The following is a 17,923-nucleotide window of genomic DNA, read 5'->3' on the forward strand; positions in this document are numbered from 1 at the left end:
TCATGTCTACTGAACATGCCCTCCATAAATGTAATGCTTATTAATTTTTATATAGTTCTTGAGCTTTAAAGCAAAGACACATATTCCTAGAATTTGGATCCAAAGGGTCAATAAACTCTTCCTTTATCCTCCCATGTCATTGTTCTAAATAACCCTAAAATTAAGCATTGTTTTCATGTATATTACAGGACCAACTATACAGACATTTCTCAAACGAAGGTACCACAGTGATACAGAAAGCAATTCTGATGAAGTAGAAACAGGCAAAGAGGAGGAAAAGAAAGGAAACAGAAAAACAAAATTACAGCCTAGAAAATTATTTAAAACAGATGATGCTGTTACTTACAGAGGTCAGTTATGGAATGAAAGTTGACTACAGTTGTGCAAAAGTTTAAAATAATGTAACAAATTAAAGCTTTAACAAGAAAATATAATATCCATAAAAATGCATGTTACATGTTTAAAAAAGAAATAAAAAGAAATGCTAAATATTTAGACACTATATCCATGTAAAAAGTCAGAAAATTGATATGAAAATAGAAACTGGTCTCATCCATCTAATTGGTGAAATTAATCTCTGTATAACAAAAGCTGTTCTAGGCCCTGTTGTAACTTAAGATAGGATACTTTTTCATACTGAACTGTGACATTATCTTTTTTTTTTTTTCTCTTCAGTGTCTGAAAGCATATCTACTGTATCTGTAAATGATCTGTCTGTTTTGGATGGGGAAATCTGGGAACCTGCTTGTTCAACAATCAGTATATGTCAGAAGCTCCAGAAAGAATTTACTAAGAAAATTGAGGCAAGACATTTCATATACAATATAAGTTGTCTGTGTGGGTACATGTGCATGATAGCTTGTTTTACACCACAGAATTTCCTTACAAGGACATGAAAATACCTATGTGCATAGAACTTCAAGAAATTACAGAATTCAAGTTTCCTTTTATGCCTTTCTCAATTACTTTATGTACCTAACTCTCCAATGATTTTCTTTCCCAAGTCTATTTTATTTTTTTATCCTGTCTGTTGATTCCAAACAAGCTTGTGTGTCTAAAGTAATGTGTACTGCATTTTCATTTTTTTCAAGTTGTCAAACTCATGAATGAAATTATTTGCAAAAAGCAAATGAGCCAGAATAATGCATTTGTTCGTCTAAGACAGCTGTAAACACATATCGTTCATTCCATGTATACTTTCTCTATTTTGAGGAAATACATTTTTCAAATAATGTACTTCTAATTAAGTTAGGTAGAATTTTATCAAAAACATAAATCCATGCTTATTTATATTTCACGAACAGAAAGCTTTTCCTTAAAGGATAGGGAGATATTAAAAGAAAAAAAAAGGTTTTTTGCTCAGTATGCTGTGTGATACTAAGCAATTATAGTACTAAACATACTACAGGTTTTTTTCCTAAAGTAAAAATAATCTGAATTTCATGTTAAAACCTCCTCATAGAGCCGCTCACGGAGAATGGATCATTTTACTAAGCAATCATTAAGAGTTGCCCATGAGCATTTAACAACAATGAGTTACCAGCTTCATGAATGCAGGTGTGTAATGAAAAATTTATTTTAAAACACCCCTATTAATGCAGTGAATACCTTCTAAAAGTAACTCGTTTTATTTTGGTAGGATCAGGCAGCTGGACAAATTTCATTTTGCTCTCCTTGAGGAACTTGAGAATTTTGAAAAAGATTCTCAGTCCCTGAAAAACATGGAAAAAGAATTCTCGGTTTGTATTTTAATTGCTTGATGATGGAGAAAAACAAATTCTTATGGAATCTATAGATTATTCATATCATCTTTACCTTTAGATCATTAATTCTGATTTAAAAGCCTTTATCATTTTGCTTAAGGTTAGGTCAAGTTTCAAATAATGAATTTGAGGTGTTAGGATTGGCTAACAATATGCTCTGCGAATTTCTAAATCACCACTATATGACTTTCTTCCTAGAGTAAACTACTACTGCTGCTTTTGATGGGCTGTTTACCCCACTTCATGAGCCTTTTTTTCAGCTGGCCTGTACTTCAGGAACAGCATGTAGGCATTTGAACCTGATTTGCTGTGTGTTCTACAACGAGCCAGTTGACATTATGGGTCTGCTACTTGCTCTAATGTAAAAATCAATACACAAATATTCATATAAACACAGGACTATATTAGCTTTTATCTTTTACTCTAAAGGCATGGCTTAAATTATATGGGGAGTCTGATTAAAATGCTGTGCATATTCTTTTTCATCATTTTGGAACTGTTATGCAGAACAGACTTCTGGTGAAACTGGTTCTGTGCAAATAGAATTCTTGAGGTGGTTCATCCTGCCATCTAAGCTTACTTTTTTTTTTCCGCCCAGGCTTCTGTGGTGACTGTGTAACTCCTACCCATTCTGTGCTGAGTCTGTGGTTGTAGGTTATTTTATTCATATTAAGTAGCAGTCAGGTTTAGTTCAGAAAATATTAGTTCCTACTGCTTATCACCTATGAATATTTTTCTTTCCAGACCTTTTGGAAAAAACATACACATACTTTTGGTACATACATGAAAAATGAGCAACAGAGGTTAGTAGGCTTCATTAATCCCAGGTGGAGAATTGTTCTGTTTGTTTGAGGTATAAGTTAGGCCAAGTACTATTCTCTATGCAATTTCGCTCTTCCACAAAATAGAGATAGCAGATGAGATGAGAAAGTGAGATTAAAATGTTACATTACAGGAAGAATGTAATTATTTGCCATCTAAATTTCTCCACATACCTGCTGGACTATTCCAATAGTAACAATGATAGTAATATTTATCCATGCTTTTTAGAACAAATAGACTACAAATACCGGGATGTATTCATGATGCGTGTGGAAAGTTCATACGTAGCAAACCTGTTTGAATTGCCTTTTATTTCTTCAGAATTCAGATTCTTAAAACTTCATTTGAAAAGAACATCTACCATACTGTTGACTATGAAGAACATATTTTTACTTCAGAGGTATGATGAAATTTTCTTTCTTGGTTTTAATAATTTTTAATTCTTTAATTGTACCAACAGATATCAGTATTGACTCTTTTCCAAAGTAAGTTTTTATGCTCAGCATTGTATTAATGCCACAGAAGTATATTTTTAGTTTTTCATTGTCATAAAATATCCTTTAATTTAACAATATTCAGTGTTATAGGGTTAGATTTCACCCATTAGAAGGTGTGTGCAATTATCTGGAAAACTGCTTGCAAGATTTATTCTATATTCTGTGGCTTTGTTTACCAGTGTTAATCATCCGAGAAAGAACAAATTTAAAACATGTCCCTTTCCTTAGGCAAGTGGATGCACGTGCATCTGTACCTTTTGGTTATAAACCATTTAGGTTGTAATTGTGTTCTTGAAAATGGGTTACCAATTGTGAGCAGAGAAGATGCATTCAGTATTTTTTTATAGATGCATCTGATGAAAGAAGACATAAAAGGACTCCAAGAGAAACTTCTTAAAGAAATGGTAAGTGAAGTTATCTTGTCTTCATTTTTACTTATTAAATACAGCTGTTTGAACACTAAATTACTAAAAATTGTAATTTCTAGTCCCCTATGAAAAATAAAAATTAGTCAGAATCCAAGTATCACTGACATTTTATACTTTAAATCTTGTCTGGGTGATAAAAGCAGCGGGTAGATATGGTAATGCTGTTTTAGTTCTGAGTCTTAATGTCATAGAATCACAGAATGGTTTGGGTGGGAAGGGACCTGAAAGATCATCTAGTTCCAACCCCCCCGCCATGGGCAGGGACACCCTCCACTAGCCCAGGTTGCCCAATATGTTGAATGTTAATGTGGAAGGAAAAAAGTATCATATTTGATATGTTAAAAGCAGCATATACTATGCACCAGAATTACAATACTTAAAATCTTTTGGTTTTTTTTTTTATTTAAAGTATGTGATAAATGTAATGCTTTTTGCACAGCAAGAAGAGGAACTGTGTAATGTTCGCAGAGGATTGCAGACTTTGTTTCAGTCAGAAGATAGAATTCTGAAGTAGTATTTTCAGATACCTTCCTGAAATTCAAGGTGAATATAACACTCTTTTATAATGTAAAATTTGACAGCTGTTTTTGTTTTGTTTTTTTTTACACTCAAGGAAACTATTGTAGTGAAAACATATTTTCCTTAATAATATTAAAGTCTTTGTTGATAAGACTTCTCCTTTTGTATGTGAGATTTGGAATTATTTTACTGAATCTGCTAAAATGCAATATGTAAATTTTTGGATTTCTAGCACATGCTATTTTTTAAGAAGTCTGTAACAATTTTTATAGGCTATTTAACGGACTTGCAGAGAAATTCACTTTGAATATATGTTTTGGGTCTGTGTGTACAGAATACCCCTTTTGTCTGATCCAGAATACAGTCAGAATTATTTAGGAATCAAATCTCCTGTTTCGGTCTCAGTCCTATTTGTCTGTGGTGTTATACTTCAGTAGGAATATCTAAGAGAAAAAAAACTCTAAACACTTGTGGTTGAACTATGTTGCAAATAGTTGTATTAAATATTTTGAGAAAAAAAAATATATTGTCTGTTTTGGTGGGTTTTTTCCAAAATGATGTCATTACTATTTTGCTTTAAATCAGTAATACATATTTGCACATCAGGTAAATAAAACTTACTGCTGCTTAAATATCTCCTGTAAGACAACAGATAGCAAGAGGGTCTGCTATCAGAAATATATCCTGCGTACTAATACAGTCTATTCCATATACTTAGATTTCAGAAGATTTTCTAAGAAAGCAACCAGTGAGTCATAATTTACACTTCTCCTTTGTTGCCATGTATCAACTAGAAGGTTTCTTCTGAATATTTATCATGTGCAACTCCTAAGCTAATATTTCTCTTAATTTGCTTTTAAACTAATCAAAAATCTACCTTGCATTTTATAGTTGCTTAGCAGCCTTGTAATCTTTTTTTAACTTGCAATCCTGCACATATATACTGTAAGCTTTTCAGGCTCAGAGCAATACCTTTTAATATTTTTCATTTAAGTTCTCTTTAAAAATGGGGATTAAAAACTTTTACAGCTGATCAAGAAGGTAACAGATGTAGAGAATAACTCATAGAATGTGCACATCTTGGAGCTTGTTTACATTACCACATGCAGAACTGCCTCCTTAGCACGGAACTGACTCCAGATTAACACTCCCAGCATCTCAGGGGCCTGAGCTCACTCAGCACTGCACTAACACAACTTCACAGCTTCTGGAGTAAGGCTGAATAGGATTACATGCTTGTCTGTAGGTGATGTTATGACCACAGAGGTCTCAAAAGAATATATTAGCCAATTTGGGGGTAACGGCTCTTCACAACTTGATGACTTTATAGTCCTTATTTTACATGCCATTATACCTCTTATTTCGTCCTTTGGTTGTCTTTAAGATCATATATGCATCTCTGTCACTTCTTGCATTATCCCCTCTACCCTCTGAACTCTTCTGGTTTTCCTCAGTTTCCTTTCTACATTCCTAATACTACTTTTACTATCAACACAGAGACCTTTACTTACAGCAGTATTCTTTAATCTAGTTGTTTTGTCATATGTTATTGAAACCACTCGGTCTATATCCCTCAAACTCTTTATTTCTTTTCATCCTAGCTAGTTCTGAATGCAGCTATTATGTTATATTGCTGCTATTATTGTCTAATATTTTTTCAAACATCTAATAGACTGGCTTTCATCATTTAAGTTGTTGTCTGTTACTTAGGTCTCATGTTGATTTGACTTCCTTCAAACCCACCAATCATTTTTTCAAAATATTTATCCAGCAGAAGATCCCTGCTGAACCTCACCACTATCTGCATCTTTGGTGATACTTAACCACTGTTATTAACACTTTGTTGGCTTGCCCATGCAATCTGTCTGTCCTTTCAGGTACTTCATATATTTTTGATTTATAATTTGGTCCACTCATCCCATCTACATAAGTGTACTTTATGCTTTTCTAATTTTTCTGACCCTTTGATTTTTGATTGGTTGGGTTTGGGGGGTTTTTTTGAGCCTGTGATCACTGTCTCCACTAGATGGACCTCATGAGATGTTAAAGATTTTTTTTTTTTAAACTGTACAAGGTTTTAAAAAGTGCACTGCAAGGCCCAAATTCTTTTTGTACAGTGAGTACATATTGAAAAAATAATACAACTGCTGTTTTTAGTGAGGACTCATGATCAAATAGAATTATGAAATTTTACTGTCCACCTATCAGTCTTTACCCCACCCCATTAACTACTAAAAACTTTGAGCAGGTACAATCAACTTTAACAAATGTAAAAATGCAAAGCATATCACAAGGGAGTAATCCCAAAGGCAATGTTCAGCATAGGGAGATTGCGCTTTTTTTTTTTTTTTTTTTTTTAGTTTGTGGGTGGGAAACCCCAGGGGTCATTCAAAGCAGACACCTGGATTATTAGCCAAGTTTGTAGTTAACAGTGGGTCAGCTACTGTTCTCAAACTAAAAATGGTTCTTCTGCTGAAGAAACTTTTCTCTCCTTTCTTTTTACCCTTTTTGTATATTACACCTGGACTATCATTATATTGTTGTTTAGAATTAATAGTATTTTATTAATAATAAAATTAAAATGATTGATAAATATAATTAACAGTATGTTAAAAGTCTAGTTATGATGTTACATATTTCTGTGAAAAGCCAGCAAGTTATAAAATTGCAATAAATAGAAAAAACCATCTTTGGATCAAGTAATTGGGTAATTCAAGTCTTCAACTGGTAGCCACATAAGTCAAATATTACAAAGTTGTACAAAAAACCAACTAGCTACAATGAAGCTGGCAAGCTTCATTGGTCCTGGGCACCACATCTCCCATGACTCCTCAGTTTTTTCTAGCATTGCTCTTACAGACATATATGTTAAGTGTTGCACTGTATGTTCTTACCTTCAATTCCTAAATGTTATTTTATCCAAAGAACAGCACAGTACTTATTCCATCCCCACACTGAGCAGCAGAAGAGAATTGAAAGTTAGTCTCTCTGCTGTTTGCATTCATTCCATTCACCATCTTGCAGCAATTTAGTAGTAGTCTATACAATTTTACATACTGTATTTTCTTTATTATTTTCATGCTTCATGGAGATCATCTCAATGAAGCTACAAGATCGAGAGCACCTTTTTCAAGTTTTTAACATTGAACGACTTCTAAAGGATAGCATTTAAGACTTCCAGAGAAATTTTTGTCTTGTGAATGTATTTGCCATTTTGTTGCTGTCTTGTCAGGCATGTTTTCCAGCTATCAGTGTATTTTTTTTTTTCTCTAAGTTTTCATTTTAGTAGTATTTTGAGTAGAATTCTCAGATGTTTCTAGAGGCCAAGCATTATTAGAACGTCTGGCTTTACATTTTTCTCAACCTGTTCTATTTGCTTTGTTGTTAGCATTTAGAAACTTTTTTCTTCTTACTGTCAAGAAAGCATTAAAATCATTTGTTTGCTAAGTACATAGTTACATTTCTATCTATGCTTGTTCAGTTTAGTAATTTTGAATGAGAATAACAGTGAACTTGTCATTCTTTAGAGGGCCAGAACCTCAACTAGTGTAGAATGACAGTCGTGTTATGCCAGTTAGCATCTGGTCCGAAACATCGATGTTCCACAAAATGGAAAACCTTAGTTAAGATCATCCTTTTGAAGACTCCGTATTCACAAAGAAGTGACGTGATCTGGTGCATAATAATCTCTTCCCTTCCCAACTGTCCCTGGGAAAAAAAAGAGCTTTAGGAAACATGTTCATTTCCTGCAATAAGTAGTCATTTAATTAAAGAACAAAAGTAACAGGAATCAAAAATGCTTGCAGCTGTGATTCTGTTAGACATTATATAAAAAAGAATGAAATTATAATACATTAAATTAGTTTTTAGAACATGAACTTAAGTGTTTTACAAACTAATTGTGGTAAGTTCAAAATGTCTTCTCAACATAATACTGAATGACAGTGTGTCATGTCCATTTATGTCAGAGGCCTTGGAATGGTAAAGCCTGTACATGCACAACATCTCCTTTTCCAAGATAGACTGCAAAACAGTTTAAAACAAGTGTTAAAGGAGAGTAGTAGCTTCTTTCAAGTAGCTTTACTTCAGTCTTTTTCAGCAGATCGCCCCACTCCACAGGCCATCGCTCTTCTGACTTCAGAGTGAAGTACATCTCTGGTGTTTCCTTCTGTACGTAAGTGCTGCAGAGACTTCAACTGCAGAGTCCTTCTTTCACATAAACATCAAGGTATCCTGGACTGAACTTTAGGGAAAGACTTATATATTCCCTGATATGTGTTCAGCAGCAATATCAAAAAGTAAAGACAGATTCTTCTCAGAAGAAAATTTCTATGGCCTGTGAAATCTAGGAGAAATAAGAGACATTTTTCAAACCTCTTTGAAATAAAATATAATTTTTAAAGATTCTATGTTAGATTAACAATTTAAAAAAAAACCACAAACCCTATTCATTCTGTTTAAATGTACAGTAACAGTATTGAAGAATATTAGTGACTTTAAGTCTTAATTTTTCATCAACACATTTCCACACATATGCCATGACTTTAGTGCAGTTACAGTCCTCAGGACACAGTCTAGCCAGTTTAGTTATTTGGGAGTGCAAGTGCAATACAGGTGTTGGGTTGATTCTGGATTTTGTTTGTGCGTTTTGGGGGTTTTTTTTGTGGTTTGGCAGGGGGTTTTGTTTGGGTTTTGGGGGGTTTTTTGGTTTTTTTTTTTTGGTGGTTTGTTTTTTTGTTTGGGTTTGTTTGGGGTTTTTTTAGGAATTAAGCCACACTGTCATTGGTAGAAATATTCTTTATTGTGCAGTGATCTTATTTTGTAAGAATTAAGCAATGTTGAGCTGATGCTTCAGAATGAGGACATACTGTTGGTTTAATGTACAATGTACTCTTAAGAGTCTGTCTGGAATAAATATACTCTTGCTCTGTAGGATCGTTGTTTCGGCTGAGATACATAATTAAAGCCCCAATCATTTGTAATGCCTTGGCACTAATTGTAAATTGTAAGCTTGTTTACTCCTAATATCCTGAACAAATTTCAAAATATATTATTATAATCTACTTAAACTCCCCAGGTAGCTTCAATTAGAGAAGGTATATCTCACTTTTAGACTTAAACTGCAGCCATCCCATTTTTTTTCCCTCTATTTCATTCTATCAGTGCAGTGATGACTTGCCATGAACATTGAGTCTGAGTCCTGTGATGTTAAAAGGGCCCTAACAATTGCATGAACAGTCTGGAATTAAATAAATATAGCATTTAGATCAACGTACATTGCATTTACAACTCAAGTGTATTTGCCTAGACTATCTTTTCATTGAACAGCCAAAGCTCAGGTGAGCTGGAATTCATTAATAAGCATGGAACTGTGGGCCCAGGCACTGCCGAAGTGAGCCTTTAGAGTGTGAGACTGCACGCCATGTTCCTTAGCACACTGTTCGGAACTTTAGCAGCAAGCACGCCTGAGATGCTTACAGAATACCCTGTGTTCCCAGCAGCTTCCAAATCTCTGTTTTAAGAGCAATTGGACTTGCTCAAGAGACTTCACAGAGATTGTGGGAAATAACTGACTGCTCTTTCAATTTTTCTCTGACAAGGTCTTTTTGCAAGTAATAGTGGCTGTGGAATCAGCCTCTCACATTTTTTCCCACTTAGAAAAGGGAAATGAATGTTTTCCTGCATGTTTAAACATCGTACCTGTCTGCAGTACTGGCCCATGGAGCAAGCACTACATTGAGTAGGCTCACTGGCCCAACTGCTCAGAGCCCAAAGCAGTTACCTCCCCTGACCTCTGCTGGACTGCTGTTAAGTGTTGGGGGGGGAGCTGCACCCCTTCCAGTAGCAACTGGACTGACAGTCAAGTGATACTGAAATCTACAGACTGAAGCCATTGGAACAAATCTAATTAGAACAAATGCATTACTTACGGGCAATATGTATGTCTTGTGACGGTATGCATATGATGTTTGCAGTCTCAAGTACATTTAATTCAAACACCTTTATATAGTGTATTAACTTGTTCATCTATTTTTAAAACAAGTCCAATTTTTTTCTATGTTACATCCTACATTTAATTTTTTTGTGATAGCTTTTGAACTTTGGTGCAAAGAACGCAAGCTGAGATATGTTCTGGAGAAGGTCTGGGGGTTTCTCAGTATATGCTAATCAAAGCACAAAAACCCCAAAACCAGAAAAGCCAGGTTCTGAACAGGAAGAGAAGCATTTCCTTTTTCTTTTAAAATAAAGCTTTGTTTGCATATTCTCCCACGTCCAGCATGTAAGAGCAAAATGATTCAGGACTCAAGCAGACTGTTTTTAGTAGGTAATGGAAATAAATAGCTGAAAACTGACCTTGTCAAATGTTTGCTTGATGCATGTACCTCCATTTCATTACTTTTGTATTCATTTAGCTCTTTCCGAATTGCTGCCTAGGAATTGAAGATACAAGGTTAACAAATCCCTTTGTATCTATAAGCATTGTAAAATATCAGACTTGCAAAGCAGAACTGGAGTTTTCTAAAGTAGAAATAATAGGTATTGAGCATAGCAAAGCATATATTTAAGTCATGTGGATCAGTGATGTGATACTTCTTATCATTCCTTACTGATTGCTGCAGGGTCATTTCTCTCTAGAAGCAATTCTGACAGGAGAATAAAACCACAGAGCTTACTGTCTCACGTTTAACAAGATTCTAGTTAAAATTTATTAAAGATCAAGAGAAGTTGCTGAGAAATTGATCAGCTGGTCAAGTCATTTTATGGAATTTCAATGTGCGTCTTTTTTTTAATAAAAATCAGACTGTTTGCCTTATCACAACTTGCAAATACCAGTCCAGACGGTGTTATCACCTGTATCCATAGGATTGCACAGTAATAAGTGAAAAAAATGTTCTCTTTTGGTGCTTAATATAATGAAATTCAAGACTACAAAAGTGAGCACATTCTTTTGTTTAAATGTCAACTGCGAGTGAACTGTAACTTACTGGTGCTTTCACAGATTCTTATATATTTGGTACTAGCTACCTAAAATTATGAGGCTTGTACCCTTGTTCATGTTTTATATCAGAGATTTGGCTTATTAAAAGAAAAATGAGGAAAAATAATGTATTTGTCTAGTCTGAAAGAGAAGGTTTTCAGTCACAAATGCAACGGTCAAACTCCTGACCTTGAATTCCTCAGGTATGCCACCAGTATATGTGATTGAACTCTGTCACCTTCTTTTTAGCTTATAAACCTGCCTAGTTAACAATATAAAATTTTCTTACTACTCAAGCACCTAGAAGTGAAAGTTAAGATGTAAATCAGCTATATGGTAGGTATGTGATGGAACAAAATTGAGTGTTTGTTTATGCTCATAAAAATGTGGGATTAAGTGACTCCTTGAGCATTCATAGGAAACAGGAAACATTTGCATGTTTAGAAACATGGTGGAGGATATTTGCATGTTTGGGACAAAACTTCCAGTCTGAGGATACATGTTACTACCGTACTGGCTGGAAACGTTTTTGAGTTGCAGCCCTTAAGTATTAAGCAAGACTGCATCCAGCTTTTTCTTTTTTTTTTTTTTTTCCTATCACTTAATGGGCTGGGTAGAAGCCTTTCTAGTACTAAATAGGCATTTTTATAAATAGCATTTTTTTTATGACAGTATGCATTGGTCAGTGTGGTTTCAGCATAAGAAATAGCGGTAAAGTTTACAGAGATTGAATGTCCCAGAGGTTAAATGTCTTTGCAGAATCTGATGTATCATTATGGACAAACCAAGTAGAAAGCAGTAATATGTCATTTTAATTATGTCAGTACCTTATCTGCTGCTGATAGTCTTGTCCATGGTTTATCTGCTCGCCTGTCGTAGTCCTGTGCTTTTGCCACTTCCACATAATCACTGAATCGAATCAGGATTTTTCTGTCTCTTAGTTCATCAACTGTAGGTCTCTGGTTAAGCTGTATTAAATAGTTTTGTAAAATAAAGCCAGTGTTAATAACAGGCATATCAATAAAATGTGCAACATTTTTTGCTTCCCATCTTAGCTTAGTGTGCTTTTATGTATATGGAAATAACTCCAACCTTGGAAATTCCAGGGAAATACTCAGTCCTTCAGAGGACTGTTAGGAGAGTAATAATGGTTTAAATGGAGTTATGGGCTACAGCACAGTGGCTTTATAATGGGCAAAAGAGGAAAATATTTTAACCTGGATATTGATAAAATGTATTTACAATATGTAAAGGAATCATAATGAATTTATTATGGTCTGTGAATAGTAGCATATGCTGTAGGGTTTTCTGCTACAGCCAGTTGCAGATTGTCTGCGTAAGGTTTTCAGGACTGGACCTATTGTAAGAATTTCAGTTTGGCTTTAACAAGTTATGGGCACATTTGCCTTATAATTCCAGTAGAGATGCCCAGGAACAGAACAATAACAAGATCTAGTTCTGATTCTGAGAATACCTTAAATGCAAAGAGAAATTTACTGTGGGAGCACACCTGGTGCTCAGCAGGGAGTCAGCTCTGCTACTGATTGCTACAAAGAATATAGTTCTTTTCTAGCAATAGAGTTGCAAAATATGCAGTGTGCAAGCAAATACCCATTTTCTGATTTAAACTTTATATGTAAATATTCTACCAAGTCCCAGGTAGCTGAGATAAGGTAGATATTTTTATAATTCATATTACTAGATACCACTATCCCAGACCATGCTGAGGAGGACGTATATAAAGGGACGTTTAGTGTAATAATGACCTTTACGACTGGTTGATGTTATATTAGCTTTTCTAAATTTCTAAAAACCAATAGAAGGTATTGCAAGATTTTACCTTTCTTGTAAGTCTCTGTTTGATTTCTCTTCTTTCTTCCTGTTCTGTTTGATCATTTCGTTCTGCAGAGAATATAAAAAAAAGGATGACTTTCCTCATGAGGAGGATTGGTATTTTCCAAAGTTCCAGGCAATAAAAATTAGAGCACAGAAAAATTAGTAGCTGTTTCTTAGTTGTGTGTTTTGTTAATTCAGTACATCTCTCTGGTTCTCTATTAGAACATATTGTTACTTCTCTGTAAGGACAATGTACTGATGCCAGTGTCAGCTTTTCCTGTGCTCTAAACTCCAAAGAGATTTAATAAAACAACAGCAGCCACACTGACTCTCCAATTGCATAAACTTTGTAAGAAAAATCAAAATATTCCATAGTTAATCATCATCTTTGTTGTCCATAATGCTGGAGCCAGTCATTGCTGTTACATGCTGAAAAGACTTATTGCGGCAGCTCCAGGGAAAGTATGTTCTGTCCCGAATAACCTTATTCTCAGGCTACGTCTTTAGATGGTCACGCTGCCACAGTAGTTATCTTTATCTTGCATGCTTTTTCCCTTTGCTATTCAGGACATGCCACTGACATTAGAACCTCTTTATCCTCATGGGGTTTTCTTTTGTAACGTTGCATTCTAACCTAAGCCAGCTTGCTTTTGTGTGTTGTGCCTATTAACATTCAAGCCGTGATAACTCCTACACACTGGGTCTAAAAATAGACTAGAGTGCCGTAACACTGTGTGAAATCTATCCTTTGCCTTGGGAAACGAGTTAATGGTGTTTCTATTTCTAGTACTATCTGTTACTAAATTAAGGCCTGAGCCTATGACCTGAACAAAGCTGAAGACCTAGAGAAAAATGTTTAACCATTCTGGGATTCTCTAGATACTACCGTGCAGTTTATTATACCACTTGCATTGGGTATTTCCAGTGTTAAAGCATATGTGATTTTTAATATGCCTCGAAAAAACACTAGCACTGCAGATGGGTTTCCAAAATATATTTTTAGTAATGAAGTATTCTTCTCCCTTATTTTTATGCTCATTACACTGAAATGCAATCATAAGCATCTATTAAAAATAACATAGTAGTGCATAGCCACAACTGGCTATAGTAGAAATGTAAATCAAATGAATCTAAAATGCTGTAACGTGCTGTATTACAATTTGGTGGCAAGGCACACAAATTTAAAAGATAGTAAAAGACAGCTAAAATTAGTGCTGTGTCAGGGATGAGCAGCTATGTAAGCCTGAAATGTTTAAAAAGAGAACAGGCTTTAAAAAATAGAGTGTATTCTAAGACGTAGAGATACCTGCAAGAAGTAACTAATATGCTTCATTCAGTTTTAATTCACCCCTTCTAGAGTAGATATTCCTATTTATATATTTTTATTAAAAGAAGGGAGTTTTCTGTGGCATAGTGCCTTTTAAGATATGATGGTGACATGCACTGAGAGAATTCCTAAAGAAAACCCACAAATACACATTTCTGATCAGAAAATGCTTTTCCAAATATTCTAAACATGTATAGTGACCCATTTCTATGAGACATTCACTCAGGTTCAGTGCTTATTTTCAGCTTCAAGAAATAGTTCTTTTAGAAAAAATAAAACAAGTTTTGATAGGAAATGCTAGCAAGCACATTATAAAACTCGGGCATTATTACAGAGACAAACCAGAGAGGTTTTCCCATCAACATCCCTCTGCCACACTTAGATCCATTCATTAGTGAGGGCTGGTTTTATAAATCTCAGTAGAGAGACACTCCCAATTACGAAGTGGCATGTGCAGCACTGTAATTCATTTTGCTGCTCTGTGAGTTACTCAGGGAACTCTTAGCTATGCGTGACACTAAAACAATTCCTGGGGTTAAGAATGAACTGGGGATTGCACAGTGTGATTTAAGAGATGCTGCCTTCCTGGATGTGAGCGTCAGCTTTCTGTTGAATGCAGGAGGAACACATGTGGTAGCTGGGTTGTGATTTTAGTTCATATGCTTTTCAGGCTTTGTGGTAAACCACAGCAGTATTTCTGTAGTTCAACTAAAGGACTTAGAAGATCAACACGATTTTAAGAAAGTGTTGGCTTTAAGTTTGCTTTTTAAGTATTACTTTTATCTCAGAACATTTCCCTAAGGGAGATAAGTCACTTTTTTTAATCTTACCGAGATTTGTTTTAAAATAACATAGTAGTTGCACTTAGGCATTTGCAATATGCTTCTCATTTTGACGGAGTTGTGCAAATGTGAAATATAAGTCCTTAAAACAGCTTTAGGGGTAGCGTTGCTTCTGTTAGCAGCACGCATTATGAACATCAAAGATGTTAGGAAACTTGCGACACAACGGTACAAACTCTTACAGTCTGGAGGAGGTTGCAGTGATTTCACTGAAGGGCTCTTACACTGCTACAGCTTTGCATGTCAGACCCAGTCCAGGTGTTTTTAAAGTCCCTGCCCAGAATGTGGATATCCCTATTAATAACAGGAGACTTTACTAATTTCCAAATTCACTCAAAACTGACACTAGAGTTGTTGCATCTGTCCAGGCTTTTAAGATGACAACTGACACAGCTAAGTGATGACCTTAGCTCTTTACAAGATACCCAGCTTTTTATATAATGGAAAAGGTAAATAAAATAGAAGTGGTTCTGATCTCAGCTGAACCTCTATAAAGCCTGAGCAACTGCACTGAAGTCAATAAATTTGCTCCATGCTGGGAGCTCTTTAAATGAGATACAAATCTAGACCAGTATGTTTAGCTGGAATTCAGGAAATATCTTTAATTCCGCTTTATCTTCTTTCTGCTTTATCTCTCTCTAAGCTCATTATATGAATGTATTCAAACTTTTTTATTATTAAAGCTGGTCAGTTTAACCCAGATTAAGGATGTAACCAGCACACTTCAAAAAGTAAACATAAAGGAACAGATTTTTTCAGTAGAGATCAGCTCTTCCTTAGTAAGGAAAAAACCCAGAGAAACAGATTTTCAGAGATCTTAGGTACTGAGTCTTGAAAATCTGGCCTCACATATTTCAGAATCTTGGGTTACTGCTTTTTCTTGTCTCTTGTGGTAGATGACAGGTGAAGTTAGGCCAAGTTCATCCACTCACATTTTCAGAGAATGTATCCTGTTTCTCGTTTAGCTATGCACGTGTTAGATACATCTAATTTTACCAGGTGCAATGTATGCATTGGAACAGTACTGAAAATACTGATAAATTTAAGTTGGCTACAGAATGTCTTGGTGTTAAAACTGAAATGAAATCCCCAATAACTTCCATGGCAAGAACATAAGGTTTTTTCTATGAACTACTAAGAAAGCTCTGAGACATTCAAATTTAGGTAACAAAATGTAGGTAACTTTTTTTCCTAGCAAATTACAATCACATTAATAATTAAATACGAACTAAATAGCATAGGCAGCATTGCTTGTATGACATAAACTTATGTGGCTTTATGTTTTATGATCGTTTAATGAGAAACCAACTGTTGTTCACATCACTCTGGTTTTTGTCTTTCAACACTAAATAGACCACGAAAATAACAGAAGCAATATACTTTTCCTTCAAGCAGATGGCCTCCCCCTTTCTCCTGTCTGGGACTTGTAGTGGAGACAATTTCAAAGCTCTCCCTCACCTTCCCCTAACTTAGAGGATTCCCAGCACTTGTAAAGAAAGGGATTATGTTCATCACTTGTTCAATCCCCAGGTCGGAATACCAATCTTTAGAAAAGAGTTGCAAGTTTATGCCTTGTGTTTATTTGAGAGATGTTGAGAACACTTCCCTGTGGCAGCATCTGTAACAGGCCTGGAACTGCCCCTCTGATAACTGTAATATCTCAGAATGATCTTTCTTTGCCTTGTCTTTGAGAAGGTCTCTAATGTCATGGACAAATGTACTTGCTAGGAGAATCACACTTCTGCAGGGATGCTTTCTCCATTCCACTTTAGCCTTGGTGCTATTCAGTGTACAGTTTGCCATGACAGTCCACATCTTGAAAAATGACAGCCGAGTTCTCGTTGCACTGTGTGACACCAAGACTGTATTCCCTACTTAGACATGTGTAACAGGGTAATCAGAATGCAAATTATTTGAAAGCCTAAATTTGAACAAGTCATTCTTTTCTGCACTAAAATGCATGCCTTTATCAAAGTGTAAATTCTGATGCTTGAATATTTGAAACCCAGAATGTGAAAAATTTAAAGTTTTAGGTATAGAAAATCCCAGTGAATTAATTTGTCTGTTTAAAAATAATATGTTCTAGAATGCAGTTGCTGGTTTCAACAAACACATAAAATACTTTAGGAAAAAAATACTCACGTTTAAGTATATTTCTTCTTTCTAGCTCCTCAACAGCAGGTCTTTGGCTGAGTCGCCTGCGGAAAAACACCAAAATCACATTTTGTACCATGCCTGTTCTTTGGAAAGTCTGCAGTATTCTGAGTTGTGGTTGGTCTTTTCCTCAGGGAGGGGAGTGCAAAATCCCTCCAGGACTCACGAAGAAAAAAAAATAAAATACAAGAATGCCGGCACCAGAATGCTTCCTTATATTATTTTTCCCAAATGTCAGCAATGCAGGCAGAAGTTCTCCTCTAGTTTGCTCTGCTGTCAGTGAAATGCTTCCTCAGAACGTGCATCCTTTTCACCATACTTTCCAGACAGCCCCTTGGAACCAGTGCTCTCCAACAGTTAAATTCACTCTTGAGAGGGTATTTAAGGTGGTTATCAAATAAGTTGCACAGTGATCTTCTGTAGCTATCACTGCCTCTACCTTCTAGCCTCACGTAGCAGCAGGCTTCCTTTTTTCTAGTAACACCAGTGGTGCATCCTGACAAAATGCAGACTTGCCAGAAATAAAGCTTTCCTGTGGTTTCCCCTCTAACAGACCAATCCAGCAGCTCTCCTCCTGCCTGCTGAATAAATTTCGTGTGCTGCTCACAGCCTCATGCTGTCTGAACAGAGTGTCGAGTGTCTTGTGCAGTTTCACCTCCCCTTTTCAGTAGTGCTGCTTCAGGATTGAGTCTTCAAATCATATGATCAGTGCCACAGCGATTTTATTCTGCATACTAAATGAGACTTCCCCGTGAG

The 17,923-nt window shown here is 35.5% G+C and overlaps 2 protein-coding genes across 5 annotated transcripts in view; one reads left to right on the forward strand and one right to left on the reverse strand.

Moving 5' to 3' along the window:
- The window catches only part of SYCP2 (synaptonemal complex protein 2), a 30,129-nt gene extending 25,632 nt beyond the window's left edge, over positions 1 to 4,497 (forward strand). The window contains exons 38-45 of the mRNA XM_054845911.1: positions 189 to 350; positions 676 to 803; positions 1,463 to 1,557; positions 1,640 to 1,739; positions 2,508 to 2,566; positions 2,907 to 2,985; positions 3,430 to 3,486; positions 3,950 to 4,497. Of these exons, the coding sequence (XP_054701886.1) occupies positions 189 to 350; positions 676 to 803; positions 1,463 to 1,557; positions 1,640 to 1,739; positions 2,508 to 2,566; positions 2,907 to 2,985; positions 3,430 to 3,486; positions 3,950 to 4,024 (755 nt within the window). The 3' untranslated portion in view covers positions 4,025 to 4,497. The remainder of the gene's footprint in view (positions 1 to 188; positions 351 to 675; positions 804 to 1,462; positions 1,558 to 1,639; positions 1,740 to 2,507; positions 2,567 to 2,906; positions 2,986 to 3,429; positions 3,487 to 3,949) is intronic.
- A 3,270-nt stretch (positions 4,498 to 7,767) lies between these two features.
- The window catches only part of PHACTR3 (phosphatase and actin regulator 3), a 109,984-nt gene continuing 99,828 nt past the window's right edge, over positions 7,768 to 17,923 (reverse strand). For all 4 annotated transcript variants that reach the window (XM_054845992.1, XM_054845991.1, XM_054845994.1 and 1 more), the window contains exons 9-13: positions 17,156 to 17,211; positions 12,849 to 12,910; positions 11,836 to 11,976; positions 10,384 to 10,460; positions 7,768 to 8,374 (exon numbers count right to left, since the gene is read on the reverse strand). In XM_054845992.1, the coding sequence (XP_054701967.1) occupies positions 8,359 to 8,374; positions 10,384 to 10,460; positions 11,836 to 11,976; positions 12,849 to 12,910; positions 17,156 to 17,211 (352 nt within the window). In that variant the 3' untranslated portion in view covers positions 7,768 to 8,358. The remainder of the gene's footprint in view (positions 8,375 to 10,383; positions 10,461 to 11,835; positions 11,977 to 12,848; positions 12,911 to 17,155; positions 17,212 to 17,923) is intronic.

This window comes from Grus americana, chromosome 17, assembly GCF_028858705.1.
Source record: "Grus americana isolate bGruAme1 chromosome 17, bGruAme1.mat, whole genome shotgun sequence".
Taxonomy (NCBI): domain Eukaryota; kingdom Metazoa; phylum Chordata; class Aves; order Gruiformes; family Gruidae; genus Grus; species Grus americana.